Source organism: Ammospiza caudacuta, chromosome 6 (genome assembly GCF_027887145.1).
Source record: "Ammospiza caudacuta isolate bAmmCau1 chromosome 6, bAmmCau1.pri, whole genome shotgun sequence".
In the NCBI taxonomy this organism is placed as follows: Eukaryota; Metazoa; Chordata; class Aves; order Passeriformes; family Passerellidae; genus Ammospiza; species Ammospiza caudacuta.
This window is the reverse complement of record NC_080598.1, coordinates 8,519,437-8,534,961: the sequence shown is the minus strand read 5'-3', so window position 1 is coordinate 8,534,961 and position 15,525 is coordinate 8,519,437. Positions and strand designations below refer to the sequence as shown.

At 39.4% G+C, this 15,525-nt stretch overlaps 1 protein-coding gene across 2 annotated transcripts in view; it reads right to left on the bottom strand.

Annotated features, from left to right (window-relative positions):
• Nucleotides 1-3,005: 3,005 nt before the first annotated feature.
• Nucleotides 3,006-15,525, bottom strand: part of PARVA (parvin alpha) — a 62,936-nt gene continuing 50,416 nt past the window's right edge. For both annotated transcript variants that reach the window (XM_058807993.1, XM_058807994.1), the window contains exons 8-13: nt 15,349-15,368; nt 14,128-14,189; nt 13,370-13,438; nt 12,035-12,136; nt 11,198-11,270; nt 3,006-7,887 (exon numbers count right to left, since the gene is read on the bottom strand). In XM_058807993.1, coding sequence (XP_058663976.1) covers nt 7,811-7,887; nt 11,198-11,270; nt 12,035-12,136; nt 13,370-13,438; nt 14,128-14,189; nt 15,349-15,368 — 403 coding nt within the window. In that variant the 3' untranslated portion in view covers nt 3,006-7,810. The remainder of the gene's footprint in view (nt 7,888-11,197; nt 11,271-12,034; nt 12,137-13,369; nt 13,439-14,127; nt 14,190-15,348; nt 15,369-15,525) is intronic.

The following is a 15,525-nucleotide window of genomic DNA, read 5'->3' as shown; positions in this document are numbered from 1 at the left end:
GCTTGTGTCCAGCTGGCCCATCCTTCCTGTGTTACAGGAGCATGCTGCAAACCATGAAGTGATCACAGCAACACACATTCCTTTCTTTTCCCTGCAGCCTCCCCTTCATTCTGTGCTGTTTCTTTAGGTACTCAGTGGAGCCATCCCACCCCACCACAATCTCTGAGTGCCTGCATTCAGAGCCCCTAAAGTGCCATGAGGAAATCTTACTTAGTGATAAGTAAGATTCAGGCTTTGATTTCTGTCAGGATTACAGAGGGGTGGTTTTGTTTCCTTGGTTGTATTTTGATTCTTTTGAACTTGTGTAAATATAATTAGTATCACTTCTGTTTTGACAGTACTCCAAGTAGCGGCTCAGATAACCCTCCCTGCAATTTAAATTTGAGTTTATTTAATATTGCTTTATAAAGAGAAGGCACAATGACCCAATTAGAAATACTGACAAGTATACTGACCAAATCTTTACATTTTATCTTCAAGAAGAAAGAAAAGAAAAAAATCTCAGGCAGCAAAATTAGGAAAATCACAATGGGAACTGCCACCTTAAGACTACTTCTATTGAAATTCAAACCATCACAACTTTGTTTTCCATTTATCTGAATTACGACTGGAAATATTTTCCCAATGTACTAGAATTCTAAATTTTTTTTTGTTGTTGTTCTTACAGTTTGCAAAGCAAACAATCCAACCATATTAATTCCAATACTTTAACAGTCTATCAAATACACTGTCACTTACCTTTCAGGCTACTGCATTCATAGGAATCTTTTTATTTTGTAGCATTATCTCATATAAATACACATGTAAGTTTAGCACAAACCGTAAAAATGTGTTGTACACTTCAGCTAATCTAGTATCTTTCATTTCTAAGGAGGATTTGGGTGGAGGCCAAGTTAATTAAAACCAGAATAGAACTGGGTTCTATTCACATGAGTCATACACCTCTGATTCACAATAGAGTCTGTGCAGCTAATGGGTTAATTTGTCCTGATAACAGAAAAAAATAAGCTGGAGGTTATGACTGTTTGGAGTGAGTGCTGGTTTCAGACAGTAGATGTACAAGGTTTTTATGCCATTGAGAACACAGACCTGCTCTAATGATGTCCTCTCTCTGTCTATTCAAGTGCTGTAACAAACAGTTCAGAAAGATCTGGAGGCACAGAAGGCTCAGAAATGCAGGCCTGACGCCTTCAAAGCTCTATTATTGTAACAATGTGCACATGGAAGTGTTTAAGTCACTGTCACAGAGAGGGAAGTCTCAGCCACATGCAAGCAGCCAGCAATGCTGGCAAGAGGCTGATGGCCCTGCAGCATTCAAGGGGAAGGATTCCTCCCCCAGGCACCCGGGAAATCCACACACCTCCTTACCCCAGTGCTGAGCACCCACCTCTCCACCACAGAAATGTGGAAATCTTCTAAGCCAACAACCTGCCTCCTGTCCCTGTGCCCCTGGGCACTGGCACCACCCCAGCCTCACTGGTCACTTTTAACTCCTTGTTTTACACCACAACCCAAAGGCAGAAAGGGGCACTCGGTCCCTAATCCACACCTGTCATTCCTATCATGAGATAGAGAGGCTCACAGCACAGAATTCCCCCCTGCCTTCCTGCAGGACTGTGAGCCTCTCAAGACAAGTACTTCATCACCATCCCTGCACTCAGTGTATCATCACATATATATTATGCAGAGTGCTGGCAAAGAGAAGTAGAAGCTCAGCAGGAACTTTGCAGTGAAACAGAGGCAAGACAGAGGTCTGTCTGTTTTCTCTTCAAAACATGTTTGGGAATTTTAACAGTTTTTGATTGACTGAAATACAGAAGCAGGCCTTACAGGAGGCCCAGAAGACAGGTTCTTCCCCTAAATCCTTTTCCACCTTTTCAACAGCTTAATCACCAGCTATGCTCCCTCTTCTGCTCTCCTTCTGTCTCAGTTAATGTGGAGTTACTCTGCACACTGAGTTCAGCTTAGGCATCAACAGTGCCCCTCCAACAATAGTAAAAACACCATTTCTCCTTCATTTCATACTGCAGGATTCTAAAGAGGATGAGGAGTAACTCCCATGGCTGCAGAAGGGTATTAAAGCCAGATCTTTTGCTTTCTGTGTGAACAGCAATGAAAAGATTCAGGTAGCCAGACCGTGACCTTTGTGTTGTACTGCAATGTTTGAAGAAGAGCAAGTCTTGTTCTTCAGGACAAAACCCACAAAATTTAGGACAAAAGCTCCAAGTGCTTATGGTGGGGGTTGAGAATGTGGATCCTAAGCAAGCAGAATTGCTTCTATCCAGCCCTGAGTAAAACTGGAGACTGAAGACTGGCATTAAAACTCACCCTGTCTTTAGTGCTCCCTGTTGATTAGGCAGCTCTGCTTGGTGGTTTCAGCTTTACAAGCAGACCTAAAGATCAAACACCTGCTTCTGGACTCCAGCCAGTAATTCAGTGGCTATAAATGTCGATCTGGAGCACTTTAGATGCCTATATTTTGGACTGGTTCCAAGCTCTGCATTGAAGCTCCTACATTAAAAGGTCGCAACAAAAACAAGTTTATAAAAAAATAGATCTCAAAATCTTCCTAAATGCAATTATTTTCTGACACAGACATTATAATTTCAATGTTTTGCTAACATTTTGTTAGATTCAGAATTACCAAAATTGCTCTGCAGAGAATTGCATTATATCCAGGGGGGATATCCCCACTGAAGTGCCCAGCACCACAAAGTTAAAAGTAAAGGTGTTCTTTGCTGCTTTGAGTCAAAGACAGCATTTCCTGACCTGCTGCTGTTAATCATTTCAAACATATGTTTACATGATTGCTTTTGCCAGCCCCCGTTCAGCTGTCACCAGCCCCCACAGAATATAATAATAAACACCTTGCACACCCACAAAGGGGTTACTGGAAAAGGCTTGGGTGCATGGAGAGGTCTGGAAGTTTTGAGAACACAAAACACACAGCTTCCCTAATTTTTTGTCAGACAACTCATTCTTTGACCCAACAACAACATGCAGGGTTGATTTTCAGGTGCAAATTTTATTGTGAATCATAACAAAAGGTTTCAGGAAAAGCACAGGAAAAAAAAATCAGCAAGAGTGTGTCTTTTACTTACAGAGTACATATATTCTGTGAAAGCTACTAACTCTGCAGCTGAAGGCAATGCAGCTTAATTTTAACTAAAAATTATTTTCAGATGCATGTTCAGCAAATTTTGAAAATATTCTTTTTTTCTCAGTTAGTTTGATATTGAAATTGAGGACCAAATGTTTCAATGACTACTATTGTTGCAGCATGCATGGTATTAAATTGTCAGACAAAAAAGAAAATCTCATTATTGCAGAAACAATCTCACAGAAAATATTTTCAGAATACATAAAATTAGCCCTTGTAAATGTTGAAAGACTCAAAAGCTCTTTGGAAAAATCTGTGGATATTGAGGTACGCCTAATTTCAAAATTTTGGTGGTGCTATGTCAAGTTTTCATGTGACAAATCAAAGTAAAATATCTTCATGCAAGCTAATTGTAACTTTTTACAAAGGATTTCTTCAGTCTGTAATTGCACCTTGACTGTGAAGAGAAAGCCCACATTAATTCTTACAATAAAATGACAAAAGTCATACAGGTAACAGTCTAAAAATCTTGCAAGAGGTCTTCAAGGCACTGTTTTCTCTTTGAATGCTTGGCCATTGATGAAGGTTGTTTTGAGAGGAAGACAAGAATAACAAAAACAAGACCTAAGGCTGGCATCTAGTATATTAAATATCACATATATCTTTACCTAATGAAATAAACTTCTAAAAGCCATTCTGCTTTACAACACTGTGGCTTGCAGCAAGGTGTCTGCTAAAACAACCTGAAACATGAATTTAAAACCATACTTCCAGAATAAAAAGTAAGAACAAAAGCCAACCAATACCCCAATCATCATGGTCTGCTTGAATGCAGCCATCCTCCAGCACTGCAATGCTCTCTAAGAGAGGCTCTGGTGATTCCTGCCACAATTCACTGCAGTGGATTAGGACCTCATCCAGCTCCTGCTGGTCCACTTGAATTCCTGAGCTATGGAGCTGCAAGGGCTGCCACCCTCTGTAACATGACTAGGAAATGTAAAGAACTGCATTCTGCAGTCAGCACATTTAATAGGAAACTTGGTTCGTCTGGACTCCATCAGAAATACAGAGCAATCCAATTCTGGGCTTTATGAGTGTGTCTTGGGTAAAATCATGCAAAGGTTCCTTTTTATAGGACTTGTTCTTTATGGCAAATAACAGCCAGTCAGCTGAGAAAGAAATCTGAAAGGAGCTGATGTCAAGATATTAGGATTTTAGGTAATTATCTTGACAACAGCTTATTGACACATTATGAAAAATCTGTAGCTCCTCTTTAAAAAAAAACCCAAACAGCAAGTTCTGTGTGCTTCAAAGAGCACACCAGGATCCATCAGGAGGGAAAGGATGCCCATCTCCAGCCACAGAAGAAACCTAGATATCCTATTGCTGGATGCAATGGATGAATCAGAAGTCACAGAAAATTGCTCTTTTGGGGGGTTTCACAATGCCCCAGCAGCAGCAATGATTACTGCTTGATTGCCTCTCGAGGCAGGCCAAGAACTGGCCACTTTTTGGTGGGCCCAGCTGCCTGTGGGGCACATTGGTCTGGTGGGTGGGATCCCAAAACCACCACGAGATCCTCAGGAAGGGCCCTGGATTTACCCCAGCTGGCTTTAGGATCCACAGTGCTGAGACAGCAGCCTGGGGACCACAGGCTCCCTCTGGGACCAGGGGAGGAACTGGCCTCTCCAGGTGGCAGCTCATGTCTCACACGAGCTCAATCAATTGATTTGGGTCCACTTAATCATCTTAAGTAATTATAAATAAACCTGGGATTGGCTAAAATTTAAACAACTTCTATCTTGATATAAACAGTGAGGAGAATTCTGCTTTCAGCAGTATGTCAGAGTGCATTGCTGTGTATCAAGAATAAAAAAATGTAGGTGTGGCAGAATTTGGCCCAAATAACTTTTCCCTTCCCTGAAGGAAAGGGCTGGCCTACACCAACTGCTGAAAAGCAAACTGTCTACAATAGTATTCTATATTTCTCTTATATTCTGAATCAAAGCAATAAATATTAGATATAATCTCTATATTGGATGAATCTCTATATTGGATTTCATATTTATCTGATAGCTATTTAAATCTACATTGTCAAAAATATAAGCAGTGACCCACTCCTACATGGCAGCATATACTATTTGTGTGTAACTGTTCAAACTATCACATGGATCTATATTTACATAGGACACTGTTGTTTATATAGCAGATTTTCATTAACATAAATTCTTACCATGGGATTGATAATTGTGGAAAGGCTGGATATTATTTAAATGCTTCTACAGTTCTCCATAATTGCATTTCAATGTGAGGATTTAATAATTCTGTCTCAGTTTTATGTTTTATAAGGATGGAAATGGAGCCTGACAGATAAATCTCCAATAATGTTATACCCATATAGCACAAGAAATACTTATTTGCAAGTCCAGGCAAAGAAAACTGCTTCAGTGTTCACTTTACCCATACAAATCTCCTCTTAAAAGAAAGTGCACTCCTGAAAACAAAGGCTGTCAAAATCCTTCAGCACTGTTGAAATGTAAAAGAGTTGCAGCTGAGCATGGTCTGCAGAAAAAACATAATTTGTTTTTTAATTAGCTATTACAATTACTACTAGGTGTGCAAATGAAAAGCTTGCACGTTAAACATTAAAATAAGCTGAAATTGCTGCTGATATATACACGAGAAATTCTGTCTCCGTTTGCTCAAAAAAACTTTGGTTCATTCCTATTGTTTAGCTTCTCAGATACTAAAGCTATAATGAAAATGTTCATTTTCATTGAGGTCAAAATGTCAAAATGTCCAGCTATTTCTCCCTGTAAAGGGGAAATAAATGTTGTTTTCTGTACCTCTAATTTCAGAAACTCAGTTTAAAACACACAGGTAAGAAAATATTTTAACCAAGATATTTAGAGTGCTTCTTACTCAGATATTCTTAATCAGATAATTTCTGAGATCAGAGAACACCCAGGCATTGTCCTTTGAATTGAATATTGACTTTCCCTTGGAAAAGTTCATATTATGTCTCAGGAAAATAATTTTGTAGCCCCCCAGCAGAAGTCAGCATCACCTTATTACCAAATACCAGCTGGCTTTTAGCAAAGACAGAAAATCATTGCTGGAGTTCCCTCTGTGCTGACATTGTACTGGAAAGCTCTACATGAAAGAAAAAGAAAAAAAGCCCTGGCAAATGGAAAGATGTAATGCTTTACATCATGAGTGACACCCAGCTGTTACTGAGTGTCCCTGCCAGCTCTGCCTTTCTGCTGGTGACCATTCAAGCACTGCCCCATCGCTTCTCCTTGACCTGAGCCAGCCCTGCTCCAGCTGCAGGGCTGTTAGCAGCTCTCCTTCCTGCACCAAGCACTCCCAAGATTTCCGAAGAGTTACCAAGGAATTTCAGCCTGAGGAATTTTTTTCCTGGCTGTGTAAAGCAGGACCCCAAGAATCTGTGGTGGCAACGGAGCGCTTTGTTTCAGAAGTGATGCAGGCAGCCTCCAGCAGCTTCCTCTGGAAGCACAACTGGAGCTTGGTAACAGTCTAAGGGAAGAATCATCTCCCATTTCCCTTTTGTGTCTTTGTTAAAGCTAAAACCAAACAGATAACAGCTCAATTGGTGGTAATTAAATTTAAAAAAAAAAATCTTTGTAGCCATGTAAAATCACCAAAGAACTTTACACTCTAATGGAATCTTTGGATGGAAGTAGTTTTGACCATTTCTAGAAAATGAATCTTATTTCTTCATGTTGAACATTATGCAGTTCATTATGACGAACATACATTCATCATAAAATCAACCAAAGGGACAACTCTAAATTCTATTTAGCAATGAATCTGAACTTGCAATCTGATAATCCTGTGATTAAACTGCCAAAATAAAAAAAAGCCATTCTTCTACTTTTTAAACGTTGTAATAACACAAATATTATAGAAAAGCTGTATTATAGAGGTGTGTCTTCCTGAAAAGTGTTCTTTGCAAAAAAGATCTCTTCCTTGAACAAAAACAAGTGACAAGCTGCAAAGTGTGGTTCTGTGGAATGCTCAATAGCACATATTGAAGCAGAGCATCACATCATAGTAAGTCTGAAGGAATGAGTAGGCCACTTCAGTTTGTACCCATAAAATTAAAGCCTAATAATAGCACTGGAACTATATATTCAGCAGGTTAAGCTTCTTCTTCTTAGCTGTCATGTGAACAAGTGTATTTAACTGTTTCTCCCCATGCACATTCCTCACAATTAGAATGGAACTGTCTTATCATGGATAGAAAATATTCTTCCCCTCCCTAGATTAAAAAAAGATTAATGTAAAAAAATAATTAAGTACTCAGTACAGAATATTCCTATGATTGGCCCCAAAGGCTGATTTGAATCAAACTTACTAATTTTCTCTTCATTGTTGCTTCACCTATTAAAAACAGTGTGAAGACAAGAATGTCTCCCAGACAAGACTGAATTATCCCAGAATGAAGACATGAATTCTCCCAGAAAATACCCAGATACCTTCCCCCAACTCCTTTTTTCTTTATAAGTTATATTAGATTTAAATCTACTGTGAAAATAGTAGTGCCAGAATAATCAACTAAAAACCAAAAATTCTTCAGGTAAATGGATTTGTTCCTTTTAGGATAGAGATGCAGAGGAATACTTATGGAAGATAGGCTAGTTATGATGTTTTCTTTGTCAACACTCCTTTGTGACTCAAATAAATTCTTCACTCCACATTCCTGTATTTGGAAAACAGATTGTACAGTACTCTCAGTGTAGACTTCAAGTCACAATTTACAATATCTAGAAAAAAGACAAGGGAAGACAAATTAGTAACTTCATTAGCTCCAAATGTTTTCCAGAAAAAAGTGCCCATTCCCCACTCCTTTCCGTTGCTCACATTGATAACCATGAACATTAGATCACAAGGACAGCAAAAAGAGTAGAAATATCAATAAAACACAATTTTCAAACTGGCAACTCAAAACTTGGTGTTTTAACCACTTCTAATTAGGGATACAAGTAGCTCTTGCTGCTGTTGATGAAACGTAGCCAAGCTCAGATGCTCCTGAGTCAAAGTGTGCCCAGGATTACACATACTTGTATGACTTCATCTTCAGACAGTTGTGGCTGGAAAGTAATGATTTTGAAAAAAAGTCATCAGGCAGCAACCAATGGAAGCTTCCTCTTATGTAAGAATTGTAGGACTTGGCACACTCTGGACTGCAACATCCTTCACTAGGCCCAATTGCAGCAGGATAGCTAGAGGCAAGTTTAAATTTTCCAGAGGATCTAAAGAAGCTAGGTATACAAGTACTCCTTGAACAAACATCTGAAAATTCTTTGAGTTAGCTGACATTCGTGGCTGAATCAGTCCTCAGAAACTCAACATCTAGAGTAAAGGATTTATATGAAACAAAAAGCTAATGAATACCTTCTGTTTCAAAGAGCAGTTCTTGAGAAAGTCAATATTATTTCACAAGAAATCTATAAAACAAACTGACAAGCACTACTGCAGCAGTCTACACCAGTGCTTGAGTCGATATCAAACAGGGATTCAGAACTGCCCCAGAAAGAGCAGAGTGGAATCAGAATTGTCCCATCTCTTTCTGCTGAATGCATAAGAACTCAAATTCCTAACTGTGGTTCTTGGAATTGGCCAAAACTTCCAAGTGAGCCCAGTAAATGGTGCATATAGTCACCAGAGTTTAGCCATTATATTTTTCTACATTGATGTTTCTCACAGATTGTGAAGGGTCACACTTTAAATAATTAATCCAATCAAACCTATGCCTGGTAAGTGTGCCAACTAAAGACATTGAATTTACATCCATGGACAAAGGGTGGAAACACTCAAGGCTAGATTTTATTCTGGGCCTTGGTCATATAACCAGAGCCAGCATTGGTTTGTGGCTCTTTATAAATCAGATGAAAAATGCTTGGTATAAAATGCAGAGGAAATGCCAAAAGCTGCAGGAAGGGTGCATTGCCCCCACAACATCCCACAGCAATCTGTAATACTGTTTGCATGCAACACTGGAAGTTTCCTCTTTCAGGCCAGCAGCAAGGTGCAGAATTACTTTTTTTCCAAATACAGAACTTCTATTATTAAAGAAGTAACTTTGTTAGTTCTTTGCAAAGACACCACGACAAAAAAGATACCACCACCACAACAACAAAATCCCACAGAAGGGCTCAAAGTAAAAGAAGCACACTCCCAGAGAAAGATGGGTTATTCCCATTGCTACATGGGGTTTGACCAGCACATGTAACATTTTACTGGTTGTAAGTAAGTTTCTAAAAGAGAAACTTGAGTTTGGCTTTGATGTAAACATTGCAAGGAGCTCTGAAAAAGCTCAAACTGCAAATGAATTCACTATAGATTCAGCAGATTAATGTTCCAGCCATTTTTAAAGTAAAAGGTCACAGAAAGCTTTTTAAGACCTTTTTGATTATATTGCAAATAACCCAAATAAACTGTTGACCCCATAAAAATCATTGGTTTTCATACTCATTTATTTAACTGCATTCTTTTTTTTCCCCCACTAAATATGTTTCTCATATTCTAAAGCACTTTTCAGCATATTTTTTCCTCAAGGACCTCAAAGAAACAGTGTAGGAATTCAAAGAGTATTTAGTGTACACATTTAGGGTAAGATCCTTTTCAATACTCTTTTGCTCACTGGAAATTTTAAGTACGGGCATTGTGCCCAATGTAACAACACATAAAACACATGTGTTTTTCCATTCACTTTGGGCAGGAAGTTTCATATTAAGCATTTCAATAATTGCACAAGAAATGTCTTATATATGCTGAAATATCCTTATGGCTTGATTTATACTGGAAAAATTAGCTGTCCCCTAGAGCAATAAATACCTGAAAAATTAAATGCCATAAGAATTTTAAACCATCCATGGGGAGCAAGGGATCACAGATACTCTGTGTTTTACTTGGATCCCTCGATTTCACTGTTTCCTCATTCTCACTTTGACTATTTCAGACATAAAGGCTTGTGATACACTCACCAGTGGTACAGCTAAGCATGACTGTGGATAAGAGTTCAACCAGTCAAAAGAAGTAAAAAAACCAGGCTGGGTAGGTGGAGATTTAAATGCACAGGCTCGATCCTGAGATGCATTATTTTGTGTGTGTGTGTGTGTGTGTGTGTGTGTGTCTGTGGCTGTTATAACCTGGAAGTTGGGAGGGATGGAAAAAACCCTGAATGGAGCAGAACCTGATTGAGCAAGCAGTGCCTGAATCTCCCAAGAGTTCTGACTGCTAGAAGCAGCACTCTGACATGAGCTTATGTCAGCTCCTCAGGGAATGACAATCCAATATTGTGGCAGGAAAAGACTGTGAAATGTAAGTCTGAAATTGGCCTTGAAAAGACACAGCTATGTTGATTTTTGTGGCAGGTAACCAGCAGGAGCCCAGATATCATTCCTGGTGGGAAGAGGGGAGGAGAAGCTGCACACCCAGCTCCTCACAGGAGGAGCAACAAGAGATACCCATTGCCCTGGTGAATCCAGGGCTCTGTCTCCAGCCTGAAAAGCTGGATTTGAACACTGTATGTGTATGAACAACGAGGAGTGGAATCCCAATGCTCCCAAAGTCAGCAGCAAAACCTTTATCCTCCCTGAAGCACATTCTACTGTCAGTCCCCAGCTCTACATCTAATTTGAATATGCATTATTAGGTCCTGCATCCAAAGGCAGGTATGTGAACATTTGAAATTCAGCTTCCACAACATCTCCTTCATTTGTGAAAATCTTATAAATTACTGGAATACTCAAGGTTTAGCGTAAAAATGTGAGATGGAGGAAAATGGAGCAATTGGAGCAACTGACACCTGCCAGTGACACCAATCACAACTGTGCTCTCTTTCTTTCAGGGAATATTGGAGTATTACTGCATATGTTTGGCCAATGAATAAAGGAAGCATTGCAACCTTTGAAAAAGAGCATTTAAAATACAGAGTTCCCTGAGCACTACAAAATGTACCTTGCCTTTTGCTGCTGATTAACTTTACCTTCACTTAGCCACACTGTAACTTTGTGAGATCTGGAGCCCACACAAATTTTTAAGGAGACAGAAAAAAGGTAGAACAGGTACCTTCTGGTCTTGGCTTTGGTTTTTCCAATCCACCATCCTGCATTAGCTCAAATGCAAAGGATACATTGACAACCTGGCAATACAACAGAGGCAGTCACTCTTGTGAACTTTACAGTGCAAATGGTCAAGACAAGACATATTTAAAAGATATTCAAAAGGAGAAAATAGTCAGGGCTCTGTAGATCTGGTCTTTGGAATCCAGACAGTCCATTGTTTTGCTGTTTCTGGGTGATGGTGGTTGCAGAAAGATAAAGGTAATTGAAAGTTAACATGAACTAACACAACCCTTAATAAAATTACTCTCAAGTAAGCACAGCCCACTTCCTACAAGTTCAAAAATTGGAACATGATGGCCCCTGAAGTGCTCTTGTCTTGAACAGACAGATGAATTGCCTGGATAGGTACAGACACTGATGTAATGTTGGTCTTAAATTGACACATTGTACATATATGCCTTTATGCTTCCAAAACCCTTTAAACCTTTCCAACATTAAATTCTTGGATTTTGGACACACAAAGAAAATCAATTCTGTCATCAGTGCCTGTGTGTAATCCTATATATGTTAATGAACAGTAGGTCTTGTATAATGACAGCACCACACAATGGCTCCCAAAATCTATTAATACTTGCTAACCACCCCATCATTAATATAATTTTCTGTCTCATTCCAGCTAAGTATTAATACTGATTTTTAAATACTTGGAAATGGTTAGCAGTACAGTCCTTTCCTGACTTCAGCTATTAGCATCAAACTTATGCACAAAAGTTTGTGTTATCCTTCTACAACTAGACATATTTATATGCTTGGTTTTAACAGAAAGATGAAATCTAGTTACCTTTTGTTCAAAACTATCAGGAGTCAAAAAGAAGCTGTGCAGGGGAACAAAATAGCCTTCCAAGAGACCCATTAGCAGGACTAAGTACACTCCATCTGCAAACTGTGGAAAAAAAAAACCAAAACATTTCTCAGTACATTTTCTGAAAAATAGTTCACTGCTTTCCTTATTTGACAATGGAGTCCTGGAACAGATTTGCCCAGGGAAGTGACCAAGGCTGGATGGGGCTCTGAGCAAGCTGCTCTGGTGGAGGTGTCTCTGCAGGAGGAGTGGAGCTGGATGATCTTTAAGGTCCCCTCTAACCCAAACCATTCCATGTTTCTGTGGTTTTGTCACTCTCACTCCTACCCCAGTGGCATCAGGTCTATGGGTCTAACAGCCCATCACCTTCCTCAGGCAGGTGATTTTCCTTCAGCTGATGGAAATACAACCTCTCACTTCAGGGAATGCTGTTTCAGATAAATGCTTAAGGAGTTTCTAGGTACATTTGAATGTTTTCCCCCAAGGTAAATGATGCAATGAGCAGAAATAGGGAATGCCCTTTTGAAAGCCTTTACACACAATTTCCATCTAAATCCTAATTTTACCTTTGAAAAAATCTCTATCAGATTGGTAGGTGTGTAAATAAAGCAGAAATTCTTAATAACATGAACCAAGACATAAAATAAAGCCTGACCTGAAGACACCTGGGGTTTTTTGAGAGTGCAGATCCCAATCCCTTCCTGCCTGACCCCGTAATTTTCTTACAATAACTGCTGCAGTTGTTCACATGGGGAGGTATTAATACAGCAGGATTAAGCTTTTCTTTTAGCTTCTTTTCAGCCAATTTAGCAGCTGAGAACACGACAGAAGAGCATGCAGCACATTATTTCTGTGGTGCAATCAAGCCTGCAGCCCAGCTGTACAGCTGCCTGTACACTTGAGCAGCTTTGCTCTGGAGAATCCTGAATTCCCCCTGAATGGAGGCTTTGTGATCCCATGTGCTTGTGCAAAGGTAGGCAGGAAACAACTGCTCAGCCTGGCACTGCAGCAAACCAAGTGCACACAACCCCTTCCTGACCAAAACAAGCAGGTCCTCCTTGCAGCACTTGGCAGCACCCACAAGGTAGGATTTGGTAATTAATTTTTATGTTAATGGAGATACTAAACTGTTTTAGATGCTTGATTGGTGAGGTTCTTCTTTGTATGTCTTTAGAAATGAAGGATTTCCTGCTGAAATAACATCTTAGAGCTCATTGAACAATAATTCAGTGAAATTTCTGGATAAAGCTGAGGGCACAGTGCACAACAGAGTGCAACTACCTCTCCCCTTTAAGAAAGGCTATAAAATCCTACCTGTGTATCCAGTTCAGTCACCTCTAAATTCAACTTATTCAGATGCTTGTTCACAAAGGTGATGAGAGTCTGAAATATGAAAACACTGCAATGAAGGCCTATTCAGCAGGGCAGCAGCTCAACACCAGCAGTGTGAACTCCACTCAGAAGAGAATCTGTGTGAGTGAAGAGACTGCAACACAATCTCCAAATTTTGAAATTGAAATGTGACATTTAAAATTGTTTTAAAATTATTTTTTACAAGAATGAAGAACATAACTAAAATGAATGTGGATATATATATATATATATATATATATATATATATAAATACACTGTTAAAACATAGAAAACCCCCAAATTTTTAGCAGACTAGGGAGAAGTGGGTAATTGGACTCCACTCAAATCTGACAGCAGCCAAAATACTCTAGGGTCAAACCTCTGGCAGCTGTAAACTGGATATCTCATTGGCATCAGTACAGTCAATGTACCAGTTGGGTTCTACTCAGCACACACTTTGTGAGAATTCTCCTGATGGAAACTTTGATAACTGTATGTTGTTCCATGTTCCAAAGTTAAGTTTGTGCTGCTAAACATTAAATAAAAACTAAGATTATAATCATGACTTTGTGTATTTAAGCATAAAGCTTAATTGTATTTAATGTATGCAAAGCATGCCATTATACATTATATCCACACACAGCACATCCACACCATCTGATACACACAAGCATGCACATGAGCACATGAGGTATTTCAGAAATAAAAAACCTTCCAACCTTTTTCACTACATTGAGCTTGTCTGGGGCATGGTCAAATAAAGTGTCGAATGCATCTCTTTCTGAAAAACATTCAGGGCCATTAATATACTGGGCAGCAGTTGTTCCAGTGCAGAATAAACACTTCCTGAGACACACATTCATTTCAGACAGCACAGTCAGCAAAATGGTTCAATACAGTCTCTGAATTCCAAGTGCCAAGGAGTTTGCATACTTCTCTCTTGCTGTGAGCTGTCAGTAACTTATTCTCTATTATTCACAAAAAAGCATCATTTTCAGGTAGGATTTGGGTCACCTAAAGACCCTGTTTCTCAAAAATGAGCTAAGAATAGCATCTTTATGCATGAGATCTTGAACAGCCAGATAGAGACAGCCAAGTAACCAAATCATTTCTGTAGAAGAACATGAGTTTACATTAGTCACTATCTACAGAGGAAGATTTTCCCCAAGGGCCACTGACTGCATTATTAAGCAGGTTTATGATTAAACTTCTGCAATACAATCCTTTGTACAGATGTTTTTGGCCATTCTCTGAGGCAATTTAGGACAGCCAACCTAAGGTAGCATGACTGGAGTGATACTGCAGCCACCTTCTGAAAAAAAGAGAAAAATACATAAAAAGGCACCAGAGCCTTTTCTGAGCAATTTGTGTTTCAACAACCACCTGAATAACAGCAAATGACTCAACAAACATTCATATTCCTCAATTTAAGAAAAAACCCAAAGGCATTTGTGGAAGGCAGACTTTACACCAAGCAAGACTCAGGGGAGTGGTTTCTATTGTCCAGCCTCAATCCTGGCAGTGAGACACACGAGGCACAGGGCCTGCTGAATAATGACTCCACATCTTTAAAGTATAAGTAGGTAATGGATGTGGAATATCAACATTCACCAGCTGGTTCATGATAAGACACCATTTCACATTGCTGGGAACTCAGGACCATCAATACCACTGCAGTAATGTTCTGCAGGTTAAACCACAAAGCATATGCAAATTAACAAGTGCTGGACAGCAATGAAATGTGTTTTAAAGATGGTCAGAGTGATTTTATTGGCTTTTTTCCCCTTGTGTTAACTGCCACAACAGCCTGTGGTGCTTATTTACCAGGGCAACCTGAAATCCTCTCCTTTCTTGCCACTTGATCAAAGTGACCACCCACTGCAGAACTCATGTACCCTCTGGCTGCCTCAAGAAAAGAGACAATAATCAAATGAACTTACCATGCCTTCCTGATAATGCCCTGGGGGGAAAAAATGGAAAAGAACGAAACAGTTACATATAATTCACCTGCAGATATTGTGCTGCAATAAAACCCAGCATACATGGTATGATCTTCATACCATGATCTTCAGCTTGTTGACTAATGGATTTAGGAGAATTTTGGGAATAACTTCACC